Source organism: Ambystoma mexicanum, chromosome 6q (assembly GCF_040938575.1).
Source record: "Ambystoma mexicanum isolate Mex_15411 chromosome 6q, UKY_AmexF1_1, whole genome shotgun sequence".
Lineage (NCBI taxonomy): Eukaryota > Metazoa > Chordata > Amphibia > Caudata > Ambystomatidae > Ambystoma > Ambystoma mexicanum.
Window position 1 is genome coordinate 1309720833 of NC_090937.1, and position 24429 is coordinate 1309745261.

The 24429-nt window shown below is 43.8% G+C and overlaps 1 protein-coding gene across 12 annotated transcripts in view; it reads left to right on the top strand.

The window, feature by feature from the left end:
- Positions 1 to 24429, top strand: part of PROM1 (prominin 1) — a 922577-nt gene that overhangs the window by 714693 nt on the left and 183455 nt on the right. For all 12 annotated transcript variants that reach the window (XM_069631918.1, XM_069631917.1, XM_069631924.1 and 9 more), the window contains 2 exons: positions 10550 to 10673; positions 14953 to 15056. In XM_069631918.1, the coding sequence (XP_069488019.1) occupies positions 10550 to 10673; positions 14953 to 15056 (228 nt within the window). The remainder of the gene's footprint in view (positions 1 to 10549; positions 10674 to 14952; positions 15057 to 24429) is intronic.

Consider the following 24429-nt stretch of genomic DNA (forward strand, 5'->3'; position numbering starts at 1 on the left):
TTCTGCCCTCAATTGTATCTCCTCGTTCCTCTCTAATCACTTGCAAATCATTCTGCTTCCACCTTTCTCTTCTGTCCCCTGGGCAGTCACAAAAATGCTCCTACAAGGAGACTCCTTGTCACCCTTCCTCTTCAACCTCTACCTTAGCCCTCTGCCAGCACGCATTCGCTCTCACAGCCTTACCTGCTGCAATTATGTAGACGACACCCAGATCATTTTCAAAAGTCCCAAGATTCCGACCTTGCCTCTTGCCGCTCGGCTATCGACCTATAGATGACGACCAAGCACCTTATCCTCAACCCTGGCAAAACAGAAATACTAATATGCGGCAAATCTGCTCTACCCTACTATACCATGGCCACAATCCCTTGTAGCCCCACCTGCCACATCCACAACCATAGAAAATCTTGGTTTGCACCATGGACATTGACGTATCTCTCTCCCAACACATCAACTCCGTATCCAGATCTTGACACTTCCCCTTATGCTTCCTATAGTGTTTTTTTCTCTATCTATCCTATTCTGACAGAGTTTCCGCAATATTTGCCATCATCATCTCCCACCTAGACTATGCCAACTCCCTCTATCTTGGCGTTCCAGAACGCCAGCTCAAGAAACTCCAACAAATCCAAAACTCAGCAGCCAGACTCAGCCGCCTTCTCGCCCAGAGAACTTATCACCCATGCCCCCAGAATATTAGACTGGCTCCCTATCGGCCAACAGGCAATCTTCAAAGCACTGTGCATCACACATCGAGCTCTCCATAATAAGGGACCAAAGTTCCTACAGAAAAAGATGATCCACTGCCAACCCACCAGAAATCTCTGATCGGGCTTGGATTTTCTCCTCGCTGTTCTAACTTACAAGTCCACTAGAATTGGTGGCTCAGCCTTTTCCATCGTAGCTCCACCATCTGGAACACTCTTCCTCTTCAAATCCGCTGCATTAAGGACTACCTTTCTTTCAAAGAAATCCTCAAAACCTGGATATTTCCCACCATTTCCTGAAACCCATCCCTAATCCTCCAATACCCACTCTGAGCACTCAAACAGTAACCACCAGGTGGCACCGGACATTATCGCAGCAGCCCGACTCACTCTTCCAGACGCCACCGGCCTTTTTCACGCTGGCCCCAACCTCACACACTATCGAACACCAACCCTGATCTCAGGTTCCGAGCACCACTAGCCTGACAGGCTTTCGTCGCCTTGCCCTGCCCATGAACACCCACTAAACACACAAGGCACAGCATCTATCTTCATACCATGATATACATCCCTAAGCATTACAGAAATCTTAACTGATCCCCTGCCAGTGTACCTCTTCCCAGGCAATGTACCCCCTCCCACACACTGCTCTCTCAAGGGGATTACGGTGGCCAGATAATCCAATTCATCTGCCCAAGCCTTAGTCCACACCAATCTAGTCTCACGACAGCCCCTACCACCCGAACTGCATTAATACGACAGCTGCCTCCCACACACTCTCAGTTTCACACCATCAACTCCCACAAGATTGATTAGTCTCTGTATCTGTTATGATTGAGGTAAACAAGCAAATAACAATAAAGGATGTTGTGTTACAACTACAGCCCTACAGCACTTGGATAGATTGTGGTGTCTGGCAGGGCACTGCCATTGGAGGAATTGTTTGCCATGGCCATGTCTCGTGCCTGAAGTGCAGGTGGGGGTTCTCTCATGTATTGCACCTGGGTGTACTCAGAGAGTTGCCCTGAATCACACTGGGAGGACGTGAGGGGTGGCCAGGTATCAAGCTTGAATGAACTGTCATGGTTGGGCAGTCTGGATACTTGTATCAATTGTGAAGGTTTAGGGCATGCACGCTATTACTGAAGATTCACTGAGCTCTCCACCTGGAAGAGATTGAAAGTATAACTCATGTTCTACTAGTGGTAATTTGTGAAGGCTAGCCTGTTTGTTAACCATTTGTCACAGCTGCAAGAATCGAGTGAGTATGTATAAAGTGCACCACTCCTGTGGCATGGCTACCCGCACTCTTGCTGGTCACACAATTGTTCTGCTTACTCACACCAGACTACGCTTCAACACCTCTGCCATCAGTATGCAGTGAAGACCTACGACAAATTGGGCCAGCTGGACACATGACGAGTCTCTTGCACTCAAGCTTTCTCCTGACCTCCCTCAGCACCCATTCACATGCCTGAACTCGTGGGATGCTTTTTATCGGAGTCCGGCCTGCCCTCCTAAGCCTTATAATGGCCAAATGCACACACGCATTCTAATCCTACTCCATGATTTTCTCACATTTTGGACTTCGCTCCCCGAGGGCATTCCCACCACTAGCGTATTGAGACAATTATAATGGTAAAAGGTTCCATATAAATGTTAACTACAATACAATACAATACAATAAGGCAGCTCAGAACCATGGTTGCCGCCGGTAGCATACCGGTACCACCATGGAGGAAAGGGGAATTACCACCCCATTCCAAGGTTGGCGGGGCGGTAAGTCCCCTTTTCTCCATGGCCCTTCCCTATTCCCATTTTTGCCCCATAGGGCATAATGGGAATGGGGAAGGAGCTAATTACGGTACCGCAAATTGCGATACCGTAATTAGCACCAAGGTCCCTTTGCGGGTCCCAACTTTAACGGCTGGTCTACACCGGCCGTTAAGGTCGGGTCCTGCAAAGGGACCTCGTAGTAAGGCGGTAAGGGTTAACGGTCACCGGTAGCCTTACCGGTGACCGTTAACCCTTACCGCATTCCGTGTAATGAGGCCCATGGTCTTCTTTAGATCTCTTTGGATTCCAGTGCACAACACTGTGCACTGGAGTGAGCTGAGTGTTTTGGAGAAGGCTGTGGCTGCCGTGTTAATTTGGATTTCTGAACACTACTGTGCTGTTCCCAAATCTTTCTACCATCTCCTGCATTTCCAGCTCAAGAAGGAGGACGACATTGTAATAAATACTTCACTCCACGCGCAACGTGCAGAGTGAGCTGAATATTTTGGAGAAGGCTGTGGCTGCAGTGTTAATTTGAATTTCTGAACACTACTGCACTGTTCCCAAGTCTTTCTACCATCCCCATCATTGCCAGCTCGAGAAGGAGGAGGACCTTGTAATAAATACCTCACTCCACGTGGAGTGTTTTGGTGTTATGGCGTGAGGCCGAAGACTGGTAACTCCTGATCTTCTTTGGTGCTCCACAATAACAAGCCAGTTTTGACCGGTAAGCCTACACTTGTGTGACACTCTGTTCTTTGTCACTTTGCACTATCCTGCTTGTCACTATTTTCTAACAGTATATAAACTACACAACACTACTGTAAAAGGATCATAGTAGATCCCCTTCTCGTGTTCAATTCATTTAGACACAATGAAGTGTCGATCCACTACAGCTGCCGCGGCACGAGCATCTAAGCATGCCGCGGTTATGCGTAAAGCAACCATTCCGACCCCTGACTCTCCCTTGCTCATGACTACCCCAAAAGGACAAGGGGAAATATTTATCCAAATTGATCTGATGTCACAGCTATGCCAAACAGAGGGGGGATGGAAGGAGAATCGGAACACATCGATCTAACTACACCCAAAGGGAAACCTCAAAGCAGACCACGCCACCTATCACGTGGTTGCCCACAACAGACGGTAGTTATTAGAGACTTAACATTTCACCCTTAGCACAACACTAAAATCACTGATTTTTATCAGGCTTCAGACAATGTTCTACAGGAACCCTCTGGTGTCCTGCACGCAGAACTTACTGTAGAACTAAGTGCCCAGCTACCGTGCATTTGAACCAATATCATAGAATCCGTTGTTCAGGCTTTGATCACTCCAACTGGATCTGACCGATGGCAACTTGGGCCTGACTGATAACAGTGGGGTGTTCCCTACAAACCCACCCATCAGTCCGGAAACTCCATGGCTAGAACTATCAGCTGCACAGACCATGGAAGGATACCCCATCTACGTGAAACAACTGACCAGTTAGGTTTCCAGTCCTGCACCGGACTCAATGGCACACAGTTACAATCAGGATAGCAATACAACAGTGCACTCTACTCCCACACAGTCGTTGCCTGCAATCTTTAGGTCTATCTCTTCACTGCAGGATGGCATAGGCACAGAGGCCCTGAGCTATCTTGCAAATGATAGCACCACATCAGAAGCTATGTTTGGCCTACTTGAAAATCTATTGGTCAAGTTGACTAACAAGTGCAATACCATTGATGTAAAACTGGCGAAACTGTGTGCTGTAGTAGAGCCTCAAATAATTGGGATGACTAACATAATCAAAGCTTGAACACCATTTCTGCATGCACGGAGGCCATGGACAATAGGATGAACTCGGTGACCTGTCTAGTACTGGAACACTTTAACTCAAATAGAGTTCACCGCGACTCAGAGATCAAAAATAATAATACATTGATGGACCCAAACTCCTGTGCTTGGTACCAGAGGAAGAAGAATACAAGTGCCAAACAGGCAATTATGTATGAGGATATCACCAGGAAAAGAAAGAGGCTGAATACCAGACAGAAGAAATTAGCTAAGCCTGGCATCTTGACCACCTTTCCTCCCATTCAGACAGGACTTCAATCATACATGGCACAAAGGAACACAGTACACCCTAATGATTGTGTCTCGAATGTACCATCTGAGATCCAATGTGACATCCAAACGACTGGAGTGTCCACTGAGGAGTGTTGCTAAGACCACCATATGCAGATCAATAATCACAGTGGTTGCTACGATGCCAAAAGAAAGGAGGATGATCATGCAAAACCCCAGAAATCTGTGCACTATCAAGATAACTCTTCACACAATTTGGAAGACTTATTTTCCATGCAGCCATCTAATGAACCTACTTTGACTAAGACAACCAACAGAGTAAGATTTACTACCAATAACGCCATGACACAGGCAAACTTTGGTCATGATACTGAAATCGAACTTGTTGGACATCAAGTCTACCAACACTACATCTAATGCCACTTTCGCCCCACTTAGCAAGTCCCGCCTACCTGGTGCCTTCATGGTTGACGCTCTTTTTCACTACTTAAGGAGCCCTCCAGCCTCTTTTCCTTTGTAGATGGGGAGCAGGTGCAAGAGGATCTAGGTCACCTGGCCTAAGCCCCGCCCACCTGGCGCCATCCAGGTTGCTGCTCTTTTTCCCCACTTAGCAAGCCCCGCCCACCTGGCGCCTTCCTGGTTGCTGCTCTTTTTCCCCACTTAGCAAGCCTCGCCCACCTGGCGCCTTCCTGGTTGCTGCTCTTTTTCACTACTTAAGGAGCCCTCCAGCCTCTTTTCGTTTGCAGATGGGGAGCAGGTGCAAGTGGATCTGGGTCACTTGGTCTAAGCACCACCCACCTTCTTAGTCCTGGCTCTTCCTTGCTGCTCTTAACTCTTAGATCAAGGGCACCTCTCGCCCGGGCGTCCGAAGCAAAGGGCAGATGAAGAAAAGGGCAATTCCTGTTCGGACCAGGACGACCCAGGGCCTGACCCCCTGCTCAGACAGCAGGTAGGCATGCACCAACATGTGTGTACTCCTTCTGTCCCCACAGGCCATCCCCACCCCCTCTGGTCCCCCTGTGATGTTCCCTTGTGCCCCCCACCCTTCTCGCACACAGGTGTTGCCTGTTTTGCTTGATTCTTCTACCCTGCTGCCCCTCTTTAGGAATAATAGTACATCCATTTTAAAGTAAAGTAATGTGTATGGTTATAGTTTATGATATCTTCTTCAAGTTAGATTTATACACCTCTGTCCGTGTTCAAACCAATCTAGACATTCTCCAATTTCAGAAGGTCAGTTTCAATACCATTGACACATGGGAAAAACTGTTCCTGTCCAGTTATTGATGCTTTCATACTGCCCTACCTGGACACGTACATTTACAAAAATTCTCACAATGTCTAAAGCTCTATACATCAAGTAAATCTGGTAAACTTGCAGCTATCAACATTTTTGTTCGTAAAGCAACCTGAAGCTTCCAGGAAACCGCCTGTGGCACTATATCAAAACCCTTTGCACCATTTCCACACCAAAGGCTTCCGCTTGCCGTCTTCAATTTAAAACCACCAAAAAGGAAACATTAGTGACAGATGACTGTGACCCTTTTGATTGTACTTCATTTAAGAATGGGTAGTTTTCCTGCTTTTCTAACTTCCCATAGAAATTAAACAGTTTATAGATGGGTCACATGAAGTGCTATAGTCGAGGGTACACGCAGGGGGACGGAGTCCACCCACATTATTCAGAGGGTGAACTCAGCCCCCTCCCCCAGCTAAAAGAGAAACATTGGATGTCCTCTTTTAATTTGAGAATTAAAGCCGACCTCAGGGATCAAACCGCAGTCGCCAGGTTTGTAGGCTGGACACTTCACCACTTTACTATATAAACTGATGAAAGAATAACAAACAACTAAAGGTGAAATATCCCATTTCAGTACTGCAAGTCCCGGTGAAACATTTGTATTGGTTCTTGGAGTTCAAAACATGGACACCTTTTAAAGTTTTCAAAAACATTATCAAACGAAAATATCCTCTCTTGGTTTTATGTGTGTGTTGATTTTATGAAAGGGAAATGCCATTCGTTCTGTTTAATTTGGGTGGTTAGGCAAAGCCAATTTAATGAAATGTGCATATTTCACCTTGGTATGCTAATTTCTGGTGACTTCACACCCCATTGCGTATGTTGATGAGTCCCACCACATTAATTTTTAGGACTTGCCCTGTGGTCACATGTATTTGAATTAACACATGTAACATGTACAGTACATAACAGATTTGGTGAACTAATACAAACACTAGAGCACGTGGTCAATGCTCCGGTGTCTATGAAATACAACACGCTTATCATTATGAATGAAGAAATATTGAGCGCCTGACAATCAGAAATGACTACTAAGGCATGAAGAATTTGAATAAAATCGTAGTTATGCACAAGCAGAACCAACAACACTGGTGCAAACCTTTCCTGTGTACCCACATGAATTGCCTCACCTGTAAATGGCGATCTTGACACACACTCGTATCCCTCGCCCCATATGATGGCATTTGGAGCTTTGCTCATCAGTTGGGTGTACCGAAGATTTTAGTATGGCTCATCACTAAAACAGGTTCTTCCCCATGGTAGCGAAACTGCTAGGCAGAATGTAAATTACATTTCATATGTACACAAATATACGTGTGTACATCACCAGGCAGTGTCCATCTTTAAATGCAGGGTAAAATAAGCCTAGAGCGTTCATTTCGTGAATAGGAAAAGTGCAGCGCTTTTCCAGGGTATGATTGCCTTAGGGTCTCTACCGCTCTCTTGAACGTTGCCTACTTGCAATGTGTTCTTGCAACATGTTGCAGGATCTATGTGCTAGCCATGGAAAGGAAAGTTTCTTGGAAATGTTTGGTTTTTCTGTCTGGTCAGGTGATATTCGATTTGCAGAAAAATAAGATAAATGCAGTCAAATAAAGTGCAGTTATCTTTTATTTACAGTAATGTATGGCTGTCGAGGAGGTGAGCTGACTTCCCAAGAACCTGCTGACCTCTTTCTCATAGTATGATTGAGAATTGCAACACACTGTTACTCTCTAGACTTAGCTGTAGGACTACACTTAAGCCTGAAATTAGTGAAATGTTAGCGCTTATGCTGGCAAAACATTTTTCAGTGGGATTAGAAGAATCCACCCTTAGAAATGACGAATCCATTGTAAGACAGCAGGAAGGATGGATTCGTATACACTCTCCATTGAGAGACATTGGCCCTCATTACAAGTCCGGTGGTAACCGTGCCAGAAAAACTGTCAGGTAGCTGCCGGACTCGTAATGATTTACCAGCGCCTGACTTGCTGGAATAACTGGGGCATTACAGCCCCGGCGGTCCAGTAAATCAGGCGCCGGTAAAATGTTGATCCCCATTCCTGCACGGGAATAGGGACCACGGAAGCACCAGCAACGTTAATAACGGGTGCAATGCCACCAGCAGTCTTGTAGTTTGCCGGTCCAGAAACAACGGTCCCAGTAAGCTTACCGGCACCGTTGTTTCCGGACCGTTACACTTTTAATGAGGGCCAAATTGTTTCCCAACTTTATAAAAGAAGATTGTTCCCTGCATTCAGGGTCTCAGAAAGACTCTGATACCATCCAACTATTTGGCCTTTGATTGCCAACAAGTCCTTGTCAGAAACGTGGCATGACAGGCTGTTGATTGCCATTCTTATAACACCCTAGTCTTTGTCCTTTCATTTCTAATTGACCTGAGATAAGAATGCTGTCTGCTTCCAGAAGGGCCTTCTCTAGCTTTCAGATCCCTCACTCTGGAGAGATGGAAAAAGTCTGTGTGCGATTACTTTAGTGAAACCTATGCTGTTCCTGCTGTATACAGGTAGATATCTGGGAGTGTAGGCGTGAGTCATGCCCTGCATCTATCTTTTGCCAGAAATTCACATTTGGCTGCAACAGTAGCAGTCCTGCTGTCTAGTTATACTAAAATTATTCAGATGACTTACCGGGCTTGGAAAATCTCCAGCTTACTCTTATTGGCGAGGAGATTTTATGACGGGCGAGTACCAATTGCATGGTACTCGACCTTGCTGGCCAGTACAGAGATGTTTGAAACTTTTATTTAATATTTACTACAAACAAACTTTGCAGTAAATGGCAAAAAATACGCTTCACTAAGCATGGCTGACCTTTGGGTGGCGGCATTGCACCAAATATGAACTATGCTTATGGTGTCATGCGCCACTTTACCGAAAGCACTGGTGAATATTTTGTCATCCATCGTCATGTGGCAAGTGTATTTCTCTTAGGTCAAGTATGTAAACTAAGGAACTTACCCTGTAGGTCCAGTGGTATTTTTTAGAATTTGCCAGGCCTGAGTATTATTTTTACAGTAACACTGAAATGTACAACCTCTGGTACAAACGTACCTAAGAATAACCTTTTTATTCAGAGGCGAGTAAACATAACCCCTGAAGCATCTACCCAACTCCTTTATCCCAGAAACATGTGGCATTCAGCCCCCTTGACTGAATTCGTTGCTCTAGTTGCCTTATGCCACTTAGGAACACGTTGAAGTAAAATACAAAGCAGCCGAATCCTCGCTACCCTAATTGATTTGGGGACAGACATGAGTCTGCTGATTCCAAAAACATCCATATATTCTGTAAGTATAGCAATCTGATGTAATGAGGATATGTAGCTATCTTTCTTGCTCTCCTTTTCTCTTTTTAAAGTGGAAATTAAGAACACATACACAAACGTGACATTTTGATGTGAAACTAACCTTTAAATAAATTTAGAATGCTTCGCAGAATAAGTGGCTAAATGACGAGTATGCTATTATGAGAACATTATTTTAGCAAGGTACTGCCAAAGTTAAATTGTATTTTTCGAATGCCCAGTGAGAGTAGAATCTTTACTGCAAATCATACTGCAGCTTGCTGATAGGGGGCACACTTTCGTTGATAGTAAGTAGGGCTCAGATGCAGCTCTTTGTGTATGTCTCTTTCAATGTTGCGACCATAGAAACAGTAATACACAATGACTGGATTTCAGACGAATCCAATAAAATGTGCATGAAATGATAATCAAAAAAGTTCTGAACATTATAATGTGAAAAATGTATGTTACCAAATGACAGAATTCATGTATGTTCAATTTATTGAATGGGTTTTTTATAACGTTTAATTCCCGAGTTCGGTTTCTAAGCGCAGATCCGGGATTCGAACCTCTGTTGCTCTGCATGGTCTTAAGATCAGCACGTTCCCCTGTGCGATTCAATGAGTTCTGAAGACAATTTCAGAAATTAATGGAAATGTATAGAGTTTCGGGATTTCTCAGGATGGTTTAAAATGTGAAGTAAAGTTTGCCCAGGCATTATAGAATGTATTTAATGGATGTATTGGATTAATTGTCCTCACCACACATGTCATGTATGCAGAGGACACTGCTGCGACTCCCCCAAAGCCCATAATACGGAACTAGGGGAGCGAGGTCACCCCTTCAAACCCTGTTCCCCTTGTTCTGTATTTTGGAATTCAGTCTTTTCAACCAGGCCAAATGCACACTAATTGTGCATTTGGTCTTTTATTTTCGATCTTTTGGGGGCAAACCCATATTTATCGACTAATAAACACAGGTTTTATTTTGTGATTAAGCTGAAATGAGAATTATGTCTTTTTTTGAGCATTGGTCTGTTTTCATTGTTTTGCTAATTTACCATTTTGAACTTGCAGACTATGTGCCCTAGTAGAGAGCCGTGAAACATATGACAACATTGCCGGGCTCCCGGAACTGTATAACAGTTGTCTGAAGGACCTAAAGCGCTTTGAAACACATTGTGTATAGGCGCTATATAAATAAACGATCATATCTTGGTTATTTGTTTGTACCTCGTGTCACCTTGTGGTTGTTGAGTCCCCTTTCATGCATATGATTTTCTGGAATTTCGATGCCAGGCCTTCAGATATGTTTGCTGTCCCATGTGCCATAAAGAAAAGGGATAAATGACGCGGTTGCCTCCAATACTAACATAGGAATTCTGTGTGCTTTGATGTCTTTCCAGCGGTGTGGGCTTCAGTTTCCTCTTCTCCTGGGTACTAATGGCCATAGTACTTGCCACTTTTATAGCTGGAGGAAATGTGGAAAAGTTGGTCTGTGAACCCTATGCAGACAGAAGCATATTCAAGGTAAGGTAAAATGGCAGCTATGTGATGTAATACTTGGAACTATGCAGTCATGTTATCACTTGCATGCAAAGTCTCAGGTTTCTCAGTTCCTGGTAGTGGCATCTCTTATCCTACACAAAGCACATATTTGCACCTGATGTCCATCGCACAATACCTACATTGCATCCACAAGCTACTCTACACCACCATCTAAATCATTCCTCTCAATCCTTCATCCCAGTCATGCCCGTACCACAACTTTCAATGCATTCTACGCTCAGAATTTGACGCCCTTCCACGCCTGCCCCAACAGTGGATGGCTTCGACCAGCCTCCTCCAGAGTACACAAATGGAAACTCTTCTCCCTGCCGTCCTTGATAATGGCACCCCCTGTTCACAATTCCCTGCTGACAAGTATGCTGCCAGACATCTGACAAGCACCCTCCACTCCTAACTAATCAGAGAGAGGGCCACGTTCCACACGTGGAACACAGCCACACTGTGGTTTTTCCATTTTTACGTGGTACCCCACTTGAATTCTTGTGTAAGGATTTTCCCAGGGAAGCTCTTGGGCTTTGGCCTGCACCATGTGGCTCTTTGTTTCTGGAGTGGCTGGCTTTCTTGTATGGGCCTCTTAAGAAACATGGGGTTCCACAAGTGTAAAACCTTGAGAAGGGACCCTAAATAAGAAAGAATAGGAATAACAAAGAATTTATTTCTGAAATTCTATACAATAATTGCTAGACTCATTAAAGGTTTATTTCATGTATACTTCAGGCGGATCATTCCCTGATTTAGTCTGTTCTTAAACACCTCAAATTCACAATGCAGACAAAAACTTAAGGCATTTAGAGTAGAATAAGCATTCCTTTCACACTATGTATTTTGCTTTTCGCAAGTTGCAGTTATAGCATGTTTTTTTCTGCCGATGTCTCTGTTACGATCATCACAAGACATTCCATCTCGGTGTCCTCAGTCACATGACAACATCCTTGTGCCTAAAAGCTTTTGTACAGTGTAGAAATGTTCGAACATAGCACATCAATTGGTCCTTGATTTCAGTGTGCCACAATTAATGCTTTGTTGTAATGTGTCTATCTTTCCTGTCTCCCTGCCATGCTGTTCAGGATGTTTGTTTGCATGTATGAGGTAACAAGTGCCCAGAGTACGGAATGCCATGTGAGTGCGCTGCTTTCCCTGCCCTGCTCTAAATTCTTTAATACACAGTTATGAACCCTCCCAATGGTATGTATTTTGCCAACCTCTGAAGCCTGAAAAGTAGATCCACGCAGCTTGACATGTGGCCAACTTTGCACCAGACCTGGAGATGAACTGGCCTGCTGTTCAATCTCAATTATCAGTTTAATGGTATCCACTACAGAGTGTAATTTTCTTTCTGACTTTGAGAAAATTTAGACATGTAATTGCTTATTTTACTATATCCAGTACAATAGCTATAGCCAGTAAGATAGCTCAGTGGGTTGAGCCCTTGCTGCTGCGATGTGTGTGATATCCAGGTTGCCGGTTCATATCCCGACAAGACCAACTCAACCTTTCATCCTTCTGAGGCCGATGAATGAGTTCCAACACAGGTTGGGTGATGTTGTATGTATGTTCTATATAAAGAGCGTAGCATAAGTGCTATATAATAATACATCATTATCATTTGACCTTGGACTTCTGCATGCATTCACAGTAATTTGGTAATATGGGCCTATGAACACAGATATGTATGAAATGTATATCGCATTACAGTGATATCGTAACCATATTTTTCGTAGTGTACTTAGGAACAATGCTATGTGATGCCACTTCCTGTTTTGTCAAGGGATGAAACATTGTGTTCCATCACTTCCCGTGATGTCACTTTAGGGTGTGGTCAAATGACATCACATCCTGTGATGTCATCAGATTTCATGGGTGATGTGATGTCATTTCCACTAACCCAGGAATTTTGGTGAATTTACGTCTCTAGTCCTACCCTAATATTTAGATATCAGACAGTCCTCCAAATTCACGCTCAGGAAGTACGGCCCTTCAAGTGATATCTTGCTCATATTTTTCCTGCTGTACTATTATCCCGCAGGATCTTCAATGATAAGCAGCAGTTGGGGCAGTCTTGAGTATTTAATGGTTTTCATATTTGTTTATAAGCACATTAGGCAGTGGGACATTTTTCTGCTTCATCGTTTCCTGACAAATGCCTTAAGTAGTTATAGGCAGAAACGTATCCCGATCATGTGAATGTGCTACATATGGGCACCCATGTCAATGACTATAAGTATTATACTCCTCTTACTCTACTGTGGCACAGTTTTGGGGAAAACGTATAGCTTTGTTAGCAAATTGCCGTTTATACGTGTCCACACCCTGCGCAGTAAGCAAGATTGGGTTCAGTCTGCAGACCTTGTAACACTAGTACAGTATCTATAGACACGCGGCTCACACACTTGGCACGATTGAATAGCACGCCCAACTGAAATGGGGTTAGGATAATTGGGATTGTTATTGGGGAAGCCCAATGATGACAAATACCTCCAGAACATAATACTCGCCCCTCCCTACCCCTGATATGAGGGATACTATTGGAAGACCTCTCTTCCTTGAAGTAGTTTTACTTTTGTTGGGGAGGAGATGGTCCTATCCCACCCCCCCAGCCACCGCCAAAGAGAATAAACGTCACCACAGCCATGCAGAGACATGCGCCCTCCACCTGTGTAAGGGTAAGAGACCTGTAACATAGAAAAGTAGGCTAACAATGGCACCCATGCCTCGGCATTAGAACTCCATTCTGTTCTAGGCCTAAACGCCATCTTTTTTCTAGGCCTGAAATCCACCACTCTGTGAGGCTGCGGCATTCGCACCCCCAGTCTCTCTCTCACAAAGGGACCAAGCCATCCACACCACACATCAGACCAGCTCCGCATGAGCCTAGTTCCCACAGAAGTTCATCCATTCACTGTTTTTCAATGTTGCAATTACAGAGTATTGTGTCTCAAAGAATGCGCTCTGCGGAGAACGTGGGACTGAGACAGGCCCCAGCACAAATGTCCATCTATCACCACTAAACTGCCTGTGCCCCTCGCCCTCCACCCCGCCAAGCCAGAGCCCACTGGTCCTGACCCCTCAATTCCTTTCATGTTGATAACCTCTAACCCCCTTGCCTTGGCCATTCCAGAACACCCACCATAGACCTAATCCAGTGCAGCAATATATTGTCTCAAAAGTAACACACGTCTGTTCGTATCATGAGGCACCAGGGAAGGTAGATGGTAGATCAAGCCCCCATGAAGGACACTTGAGTGCAGGGACTATGGTATCAATGAAGCCCTGAATGTGGAAGTTGGCTTGTCAATATATTATCCCCTCTGTTCAAAAGATCCCCTTGCATGTGATGTTCAGGTATCTGCCATTATTAATGATTAGTCAGTTCCTGTTGTGTAGCTTAGATAGTTAGAAATGTAACACCCACCAACCTGACCTTCACCGCAGAGATGAGCTCAGCTGACTCTTGTGCACCAAGATCGACTGGGAAGCAACAGCCAATTAGGGCCTGGCATCCCATATAAAGCTGGCCATTCCATAGGTCCCCCACCAACCAGCAACGCAATATCTGTCTTAGTTCAAATCGTCATCAATGATGCGTTTACCCTTTTTAATGTGCTCCCCGTGTAATTTTTGGTAGAGAGCTCTTGGGCAGCAGCGTTCTTTGCTGGGATGTTATATAAAACTGTGTTATCCTTGCACAACTATCTATTGGTCTCATTCTCTACAGTATGTGTTATATTATTTCATAATTTTTGGGACATGTGTATTGGGATTGTGCCTTCACTTTCTAGGCTGTTCAACAGACAGAACTTTATTGGGACCTTTCCCCTCTCTGTTGTTTCCACACGCCTTTCAGTGGGATATTTTCAGGCACTCATCACCTTCTCCACAACTGTTCCAGCCGCTGAATTGCCCTCATTCTCTGATCAACCAACACAACCTGTGTCCCCTGAAACTCCTTGCCCCCACAAATAGTCAGCAAGACTATGCAGCAGGAATGTGTATATGAATAAAGTTAAAATTCAGTAGCATAAAATGGAACCCACCCTCTGATGCAAAGACAAACCACAATACAAATACTATTGAATGCCCCCTTTTCCCTTTCAAGACAATTACACATTTCAGAAATATTTTCAGTGTTGGTTTACAGTATGCACTTTGCTAACTTGGCTTAATTTTAAAGACACAGATACCTGCCCAACGTTGGGAAATAAATCTCTTTTTTAATATTTTTTTCTCCTTTTCTCTTCAGGTGTTGGATACACCCTACTTGTTAAATTCTCAATGGAGACATTATCTTTCTGGTGTTTTATTCCAGAGCCCTAATGTGAATCTTACATTTGAAAAAGTTTACAGGTAAAATACATGTGATTGCAAATAAGAGCTATGTTGATATTTCGTAACAGTACATGGTGGTGCCTAGATTTTGTAATCTGGAGGCACTCAAGAAACAAATATGTGGCTGCAGTGTTGAGCGTATTTATCTTTTCTGATTGGTGAATATGTTTTTTTTTAAATAAATGTCTTGATTGTACGTATGCAGAATAAATGTTCCAGCAATCGATTAAACCGTGTACAGAAAAGAAATTGATGATTTTCTTGCATATTTTTAAGGAATTGCTAAATTGTTTGCTGGGTTTCTAATACAAGCGTTTATGAATCCTAATGTTAATCCCAGGGTGTGTGGTATAAGTCATTTAAATTTGGTATTACCAAGTAGTTACTGGAAGATGTGACATCCAAAAGTTGTAAACTATGATCAAATATGGTATAAACGTCTTTTTTTTAAAACTGGTAACTGAACACATAGCAAATCCACATACTTCTTTCAGTATGATTATGTTTTCAACAATAGATTACAACTGGGAAAAATAATACAAGTGTGAGTACTCGGTCAACCTAACATTACATAACTGCTTTGAAGGATCACGCTTGCAAGTAAGATACAAGGCAGAATGTGCCCTTCCTACTCTTCCTCATTGTCCACCTACTCTTTACATTTAGCCACATTTCTCAAACATACAGTTTTAAAACCACATTTCTTGTTTTGGCTTTTAGATGGTGCCACCACCTATAAGCTGTAACCTTTGAATTAGAGTACAGCGAAGGAGAAATGGCAGATGCCAAATTGCAAAGCTTGTAGGTGTTGTTCGACTCTTTACCTACCCGTTGACTGCCCATGGCCGTGTTAATGCCTATGGCCATTCCCACCTACTTCCTGCCCCTCGCCACCCAAAACACATCCTCCTGGGATCTCTTTGAGCTAGCTTTATCAAGCCTTACCATGAAACTTTGTGCTTGAAGTGCCTGGCAGTACATTTTCAACGCATTCTTCTGAGAGTTAATAACTTAATTGGAGCTGTAAATGGCGACTCGTGTAATACAAATGTCTTAACATGGTCTGCCTTCAGCCACTCGATTTACAAGTACTATGCATGTCCTTCACTGAAGTCCTGTTAAAACATGCACAGCCAACCGTTTTGGCTAGTGTATAATTATTAGGCATTATACAGCTGCAACTGAATGCAGCAAAGACCAAAATTATCCTGTTTGGGCCCAAGGGGAGAACTGCGGATGAGAAGCAATCATTCTCCCCAAATATTCTTGGTGAGAAGCTTTAATTTGCTCAAAAAAATAAAAAACCTGGGCTGTGTCTGGCAGGAGAATCTCGGTAGCGGAGCCCAGGTGGGGGGCAAGGTCAAATCAGTTTACTACTCCCTGAGGATGCTTAGGAATGTACTTCCCTTTCTACCATTAGAAGATCATGCAGTGGTTGTAGGGGCTATGACGCACACCCACCTGGACTATTGCAACAGTTTGATGGCAGGCATTCCAGCCAAGCAGATATATAGAATACAGAAGTCCCAGAATGCAGCGATTAGACTGGTGGGGCAGTTGGGGAAAAAGGGACCAGGTATCATTGCTCCGCAGATCTCTGCATTGGCTGGCAGTCGAAGACCGAATTAAATTCGAAGTAGCCTGTTTGATCTACAAATGCATCAATAGGCTTGTCCCAGAGTATCTTGGTGCTAAGGTCTATAGTTACTACCCTGCCAGAGCATTGCGCTCAGGAGATAAGCTTTTGCTGAAGGTCCCACGCTCCAAATTTGTCTCCAGAGGGGGGTAGGAGATTTGGAGTCTTTGGGCACCAACTTTGGAATCACCTCCCGATGGAGATTAGAGATTGTCAGTCATTGGTCCAGTTTAGGAAGGCTTTAAAAACTCACCTGTTTAATTAGACCCTCCCAGCTCAGGGATAGCATGTGTACATGATCTGCTTAGTACCTCACTTCAAGGCTTTTTTTCCACCTGTGCCCGGATACACAGACAGTTAAGTCTGTCTGTTTTGGGGTGCAATATAAATAATTCAAATCAAATCATTGTCAGACACTGCAATTATATGCCTATGTACTTGCACAATTTTGTAGGTGCTCCCATGGCCACTTAATACCACTATGGCAGCGCCTAGTAAATGTCCTTCCCTTGCCTGTACAGAGCCAAAACTGTTGGCATTGCCAATGCTTGTTGATCTTATAAACAACCTGTCACTTTGTCCTATTTCACTCCTTCAGTAGTTTTAAGCCAGTCCTCATTCCTCGGCCCTAGCAGGAATCTGTAACAAACTACCTTTGTTCATGGTGTATATTAGAAATACCTCTTGAAGCACCTTATTTTATGAGATAAAGAAGCCCCTGTCTCACCTATGCTGAGGATGTTGTACTGAATGTGTGGAATCTGTTGCCCCCAAAAGCTTAATGATGGTGATGTCACCTTCAATAACATACATTCTCTGAGGATCAACAAATCATTTGTATTGATCTATAGCAGGGCTACCAACTATACATCCTAGTTTTTGTTAACTGAAAATTGGATATGGTTCTTTTGTTTTGCCTTATAAAACCTACTCCCCCATTCACCTGACTAACCGTCTCCCCTCTAAGATACATACTGAAACTCCTACAGACGGCGGCCATAGCCTAGCGATTAGCACATCAACACTAATTGGACCATTAGCCATGTAGAACCCTCCCACAAGCAACATTAACTTTGATGTTACTACATGATAGAAGTAGCTGCCATTTGCACCTGGCAAACAGCCGGAAAATTGTGCAAGTACCCAATCATGTGATGTCAGTGACTCACACATCCCTATCTCTATGTGCTTGTGTATGCATGTGTGTGTGTGTGTGTGTGTGTGTGTGTGTGTGTATATATACATATATATATATGTGTCTGGGTGTGTGTGAGAGAAGGGAGAGTGTGTGAGAGAAAGAGGGAGTGTATGTGTATGTCTATGCACAGGTCAGGATAGTGGAAGGGTGTAGAAGGAGGAGACTGACACACAGGTGGAATGGTTGTTGGCATGCACCCTTATTATACCATAAACAAAAGAGAAAACCTACCTTTTCCTTTAAGAGAAAATACAGTTATAAAGTGAAAGTGAAACTGTTTCTTTCTTTTACCGAGGATTCCCAACCTGATGACGGGGAACATTCATGAGCATGGGAATCCATGCTAGACCTGTGCTGGAGAACAATAGTTACAGGTAAGTAACTTAAACCTTAGGTGGGATATTTACTTGAGGGAATAACACCCTTCCCCAGGTCTCAATCCCTTTCCAAAGCACAAAACAATGTCTCATATTGTAACACAGTAAAGTTCTCAGTTTAAACTCAAAAAGGCAAAGTTCAAATTCTCAGGTTGGATCTTTACCTGAGTGAATGACTCCCTTCCCGAGTTCTTAATCCCATTCCAAGACACAAAACAATGTTCCAGATTAAAGTTCCAACTCAAACATCAACTTTCCCTATTACCCATAGTTGTTTCTTCACTATTGGGATCCTGGAGAATACCTCCCTTCTCCAGGGATCTTGCTCCCAGTATTTTCACAATGCCAGTAGAATGATGCCTTTCCCCGGGCCTTTTCTCAGGCTTGGTTTCCAGTCCACAATACCAGGGGTAATTACTCCCTTCCCCTTGTCTTTTCTCAGACTTGCTTTGCAGTTCACAATGCCGGGGTAATGGGTCCCTTCGCCTGGTCTTTGCTGAGGCTTGGTTTGCAGCTCACAATGCCAGGGGGAATTACTCCCTTCCCCTGGCCAGGATTGGCTAACACAGTTCACAACTGGTAGAGGGACCTGAGACCTTCTTTTCCCTCTCTTTGCCACGGCCCAGTTGGTTCACTCTCCTGCCAAGTATTGCTTTGAAGAAGACATCTAATTTCTGTGGGGTCCCCAGACTCTGGTCTCTTTTGCCCCTTGATTTGATCAACTTGGCTCTCTCTCTTGCCAAGTACCGTCACGAGGAAGGTACCTTGTTTTTGTGTGTGTGTCGCAAGTCCCTGCTTTCTCTTCCCTTTCGTTCTGACTAACTTGGCTCCCTCTCTCGCCAAGTGCTGTCAGTGGGAAGATACCTGATTTTTTGCATGTGGGTCCCAGACACTGTTTTCCAAGCCCCCATTGGCACCAGTGTCTAGTCTTTTACCTTTGCAGTCCTCTGGATGATCTGCTGATCCTCCTTAGGTGCATGCGGTCCTTCGCTGGGCTGCGTGGGTGTTTCTCTGCCTTTCGGTTCTGGTCCTGCGCTTCTTGCTTGCGGTACCAGTTTCTTGCTCCTAGTGCGGCTCTGCATTCACTCCAGGCCACCAGGTTCTTGGTTCTCCCGAGGCCAGATAGATTTCTTCCTATTGGCGTCTCCTTCGAAACTCCCGGGATGAAGCAGTCTTTCTGCTTCTGCTGCTGGTCCGCCTATGGCTCTCCCCAGGGCAGTTCCTCTGGCTTCTGAGGCAGTCCTCTAAGTTCCTGGAGAGTCCTGTAAGTTCTTGGCCAGTTTTTATCCTAGCCTCCCAGTCCCACCTCTGCGGAAAGCTAGAATGGTGATTACCATTTCACCAGGTATTCTTCATGACTCTGCCTCTTCTTCGTCTCAGTTGGAGTCCCATAGGTGTTACATTGGTTATCTGTCCTCTTCCTCGTCTCAATAGAGGCCAGTCCTATGATGCTACACACATACATGGCGTGGGGAGTTCTAAGGCAGTTCCTCTGGGGCTTCTCAGACTGTTCTTAAAGTACTTGGCCAGTTTTTATCCTAGCCTCCCAGTACCGCCTCTGCGGAATGCTAGAATGGTGATTACCATTCCACCAGGTATTCTTCATGGCTCTGTGCCTCTTCTTCTTCGTAGTTGCAGTCCCATAGGGTTACTTTGGTTATCTGTCCTCTTCCTCATCTCAGTAGAAGCCAGCCCTATGGCCCTACACACAGACATGGGGAGTTCTGTAACATGGAGATGGGGAGTGAGGGATATGAGGATGTAAGGGTGGTGTGCATATGGTTGAGATACCGCGTTTCCCTTAGATGATCGTCCTTGTCTGTAGAGGGGGAGTCTCTCCCCATGAGGACCTCCCACTGAGTACCACCCCCAGGGGGACTATCGGGTAGTGACCTCACCTCCCTGGCCTCATGGGAAGGGGCTCCCCCTCAGGGAGAAGTGGCGGCATCTAAGGATTTGTCACAGTAGCCTAAAGGAGCTCTTAAAGCAGCCTTCTACAACCTTATACGCAGAATAAACAGTAGCCGGGACATTTACAGAATGCCTGACCTTATCGACACAAATGGTATTTTGCAAAATTTTCAGGGATGCGTACAATTTGCATGTATGTGTACATAGGTCTCTACACTAGGCAGGGTAGTGTGGCGGAAACTGTAAGGATATTTCACCAAGAGTTTACTACTTTACTAACTAAGGTGCCTGTCAGTCATGAGTAATAGTCCACATGTATCTGTCCGCTGTCCACATCTAACCTAACCGATCATACCACTATAATAACCAACTAAGGTCACGAAAATGACTGCCTTCTCCTGGATGCTGTGTCTCGTCCCAAATCCTCTTTTTAAGGCTTCACAATATACTCTTAGGAGATGTGGAGCCAGAACTGCAGAATACCCCTTATAGAAATCTACTGTGAGGCCATCCGGACCTGAGGCTTTCACAGAGGGAAGTTCCGTAATTGCATTCTGCTACTTCCTGTAGTGCGAGGGGGTTACTCAGCCATTCCCTTTCCTCCTGATTAGGACAGTATAAAGACACCTGGTCTAAAAAGGTCACCAAGGTCGACTGTGAGACCTTTAACTGTGATGAATACAGTTGTGTATTAAAAAAAATCCATAATCTGTGTAATTTCAGTGTTGATACCCTTTAACACCCCAGCACCATCCCTAGGAGCAATTATACGCGTCTGTGGGTTTTCCCCCCATGCAACCCATGACAGAATATTACCAGGCCGTTGCCCCTCCCCATATTGCTGTACCGATGCTTGCCTACATCGAAATTTGAACTCCCTGACTGCAGCTTCGTTAAACGTCTGTAATTCCTCCTTAATTCGGTTCTGCTTATAGGGGTCAGTGATGCTGCCCATGTCCTCCTCAAAGTCCCTGAGAGTTGCAACCCTTTCCAACAATTCTACTCTGATCATTCTCAATATACCACACTGCTTTGCAATACACTACCCCCCTAATAACACACTTGAAGGCCTCCCATAATGTTGCCTCAGATTCTTCTGTATATTCTCCTTAAAATAATTGGGAATACTCTCCAAAATACTCACCCACAAAACAGAATCTGACAGCCCCTCACTTTTAAATGCCCACTCCCTCCTCATTGGTTTAATCCGGGAATTGCTACCTGACTAATCACGGGGGCATGACCCGAGAGGGTACAGGTTAATATGTCACAGCTCTCAAAACAGTTCACAGTTCTCTTACTAACCAACATTTAATCTATATGGGATGCTGAGTTGTGAACCATCGACCAAAACGTGAATCCCCTTACACCCTCATGCTATACCCTCCAGATGTGTCCTCTAGCTTGTAAAACACTTTCAATTGCAATATTTTCTTTGTGGCAATCTGTGCACACTACTCATCCTATCAGACCGCAGGTACAGCACAGCATTACAATCACTGGCCCTTATTATTATATTGCCTGTGTAGTTCAGGAGATGATGTTCTATCCAGTCTAGTGTGTCGGGGTCATCTGTATTGGGCCATAATAATGGACCATTGTCATTGTACAATTCTGGATAACCCAAGTTACAATCTTTCACCACCTCCAAAAGGTGGAATCCCAAAGATTTGTGAATCAAAGTACACACCCCCTTGCATTGAGAATGACTCAAAATATCAATGGCAGCACCAACTTTTAGCGAACCTGGGTTCATTGTTAGGTATCAGGTGGGTTTCCTGAAGGAAAGCAATCCCTGTGTGATGCCTAGCTAAGTATTGCAAAATACGCCTGGCTTTGGACGGACAATTGAGAGTCCTAATGTTCCAGGTCATGAGTTGCATTCCCCTATCCATGTTGGTGCCTGTTCATCTGTGTACTGAGTTGAATCCTACAGAATCATCACTAAACCCCATCTTAAAGTCTCCTCCCATGTGAGGGGAAGGCAGCCGCTACCTGATCCTATCCCTGGTGGTGGTAGCATGAGGGAGGATCACATAGGAGGAGACTGCTGTCATAGGGAACTGGAGGATGAGTTTTCCCTAATGCCTAAATATCTAATGGCATGTTGTCCCTATATGGCTCCCTCTCCCAGAATAACCCAAAGTACAAAATATCAAGACCCTTTTAACATTCATGAAAATGGTGCTCTGGGGGATCAGAAAGTCAATAGCACATCTTCTAGATGTTATGATTATGGTGACAATAACTATTTTGAATACCGAACAATTCAATGAATTATTCGGACAATCTGGGCGCAACTCTCCTATGAAGAGATTGCACATAGGGAAACATTGTAACCCGCATTTCCAAAATCAGAGAAGACCGATATACAGACAAATTGGGCGTAACTCTTCTAAACAGGGATACCAATTAGGAGATTATTGTAACCCGCATTGCCAAGTCAACAGAAGAGTGATACCAAGGCAAATTGGGTACAACTCTCCCAGGAAGAGATGTCAAGTGGGAGATAATTATAACACGCATTGCCAGCAGCCAAGAGGTTGTACCGCCAGAAAACAAAGGTCGTAGGAGAAAAGCCCTCTTTGTACCCCTTGACCAAGGGGGAGAGAACTGTAACCCACATGGCCAAAAGCCAAAAGACAAGCAAGATAACAATTATTCTTTTGTGGAATATCAATTTGGAAAGAGATGTAACCCTTTTTGATGAGAGTCAAAAGAATATCAAGATATCAATCTCCTCATTTATGTTTCTAGTGTGGAGAGTTTGGTAACAAGCATTACTGCAGAGTACCAGTTATAGTAGTAGGAGTTGTATCCTGGCAGGCGAGTATACTAAGGAGAAGAAGATGATTTAAAGTACTATGGTTGTGGTAAAAGGTTGTGGTGGAAAAGAAATGTTAATTCCATCATTTTGTCTTAATGAACTGTTGCATTTTTTAAAGTGATTGTTGAACCATCCTGACAAAAGTGTTTCTTTGGGAGCAGTATGATGAGCTAACAAGTGCTTGGCCTTTTGAGAAAAGAAAGAACACTTGTATTTGATTTAGGAAGTTGTATTTGGAGAAAAAGACTTTTATTTAATCAAGCAGAAGTATTTGGATGAAAAAGGCTTGTTTTACCAAGCAGGAGTTTGTGGAAATGTTAAGAATTACTTTAATTTGTGACCAAGCCATTGGAAGAGAGATAGTCACTTTGCCAAATGAGAGGCTATATTGGATGGAAAACACTTTGTATACTACATTGTATGGAACTTTGTTAATGCACAGAACTTTCTTGAAACTAAACTTTGGTCCAGATATTCCGGAATTGATCCAGGGGAAGAGAATCCAACCCTGGCCACAAGGATGACTTTTTTTGTTTACTTCTTGAATTCAAATTAATATGTTGCTTTGAATAATGTAAGACAGCCAAACAAACCTTGTATGATTAGGTTGTGTATATTTGTTTTTGTTTTGTATTATTGTTATACGGTTAAAAAAAATAGCTTTAACAAATTCCACATAAACAAACAAACATTCAACATAAAAATACACAATTTACAACACACAGTACATTTCATTACATTTGTAATTAAATCACACAAGTATTAATCATATATCGCAATCAAATCAATTATCTTAAATTTAAAATGTCTCTAAAAAGTTAATTGCTGCTGTCAACCAGTGGTTTTGTCCATAAGGACTCCTAACCCGTCACCACACTATTCCAGCTGCGCCAACAGTACAGTTTTCCAACAAATGGTCAAAATAATGGTGACGCATGTCATTCAGAACCCTACAATATAGCAAAAGATGTTGTAAGGTCTCAATTTGGTCCTGCTCCAAACAATGGTGACAAGTCCTTGAATTCCTGGGCGTCACAGCTTTAATGCCCTCAATTTCATTTGTGGGCAGTAAATTGAGCGTCAACTTCATAGCTAATCTATGCCATGTAGGGCTAGGTGACCTGCTTAAGTATGTTGGTGACACCCCCACAGGCCTTACGTCAACCAGCAGTTCTTTAAACCTTTAATACAATCTTTCTTTTTCTATTGCATAGACCCAGTCCCTTTCTTTCAACTTACTTTTGGTTTTTAAAGGGGAGTTGAGAATCATATCCCTAGAGATGGCACAATCCTTCATGATACGGTTACATTATTGCTCCCATTTTGTGAAGCAGGGCCAAGCTTTTGAACCTAGAAGTAGCTTCAGTTACCACCAGATAGATCCTCCCTCTGCACACTGATACTTCTTAATAGTGCAAGGTTTTTAGAGAGGATATGGTCTT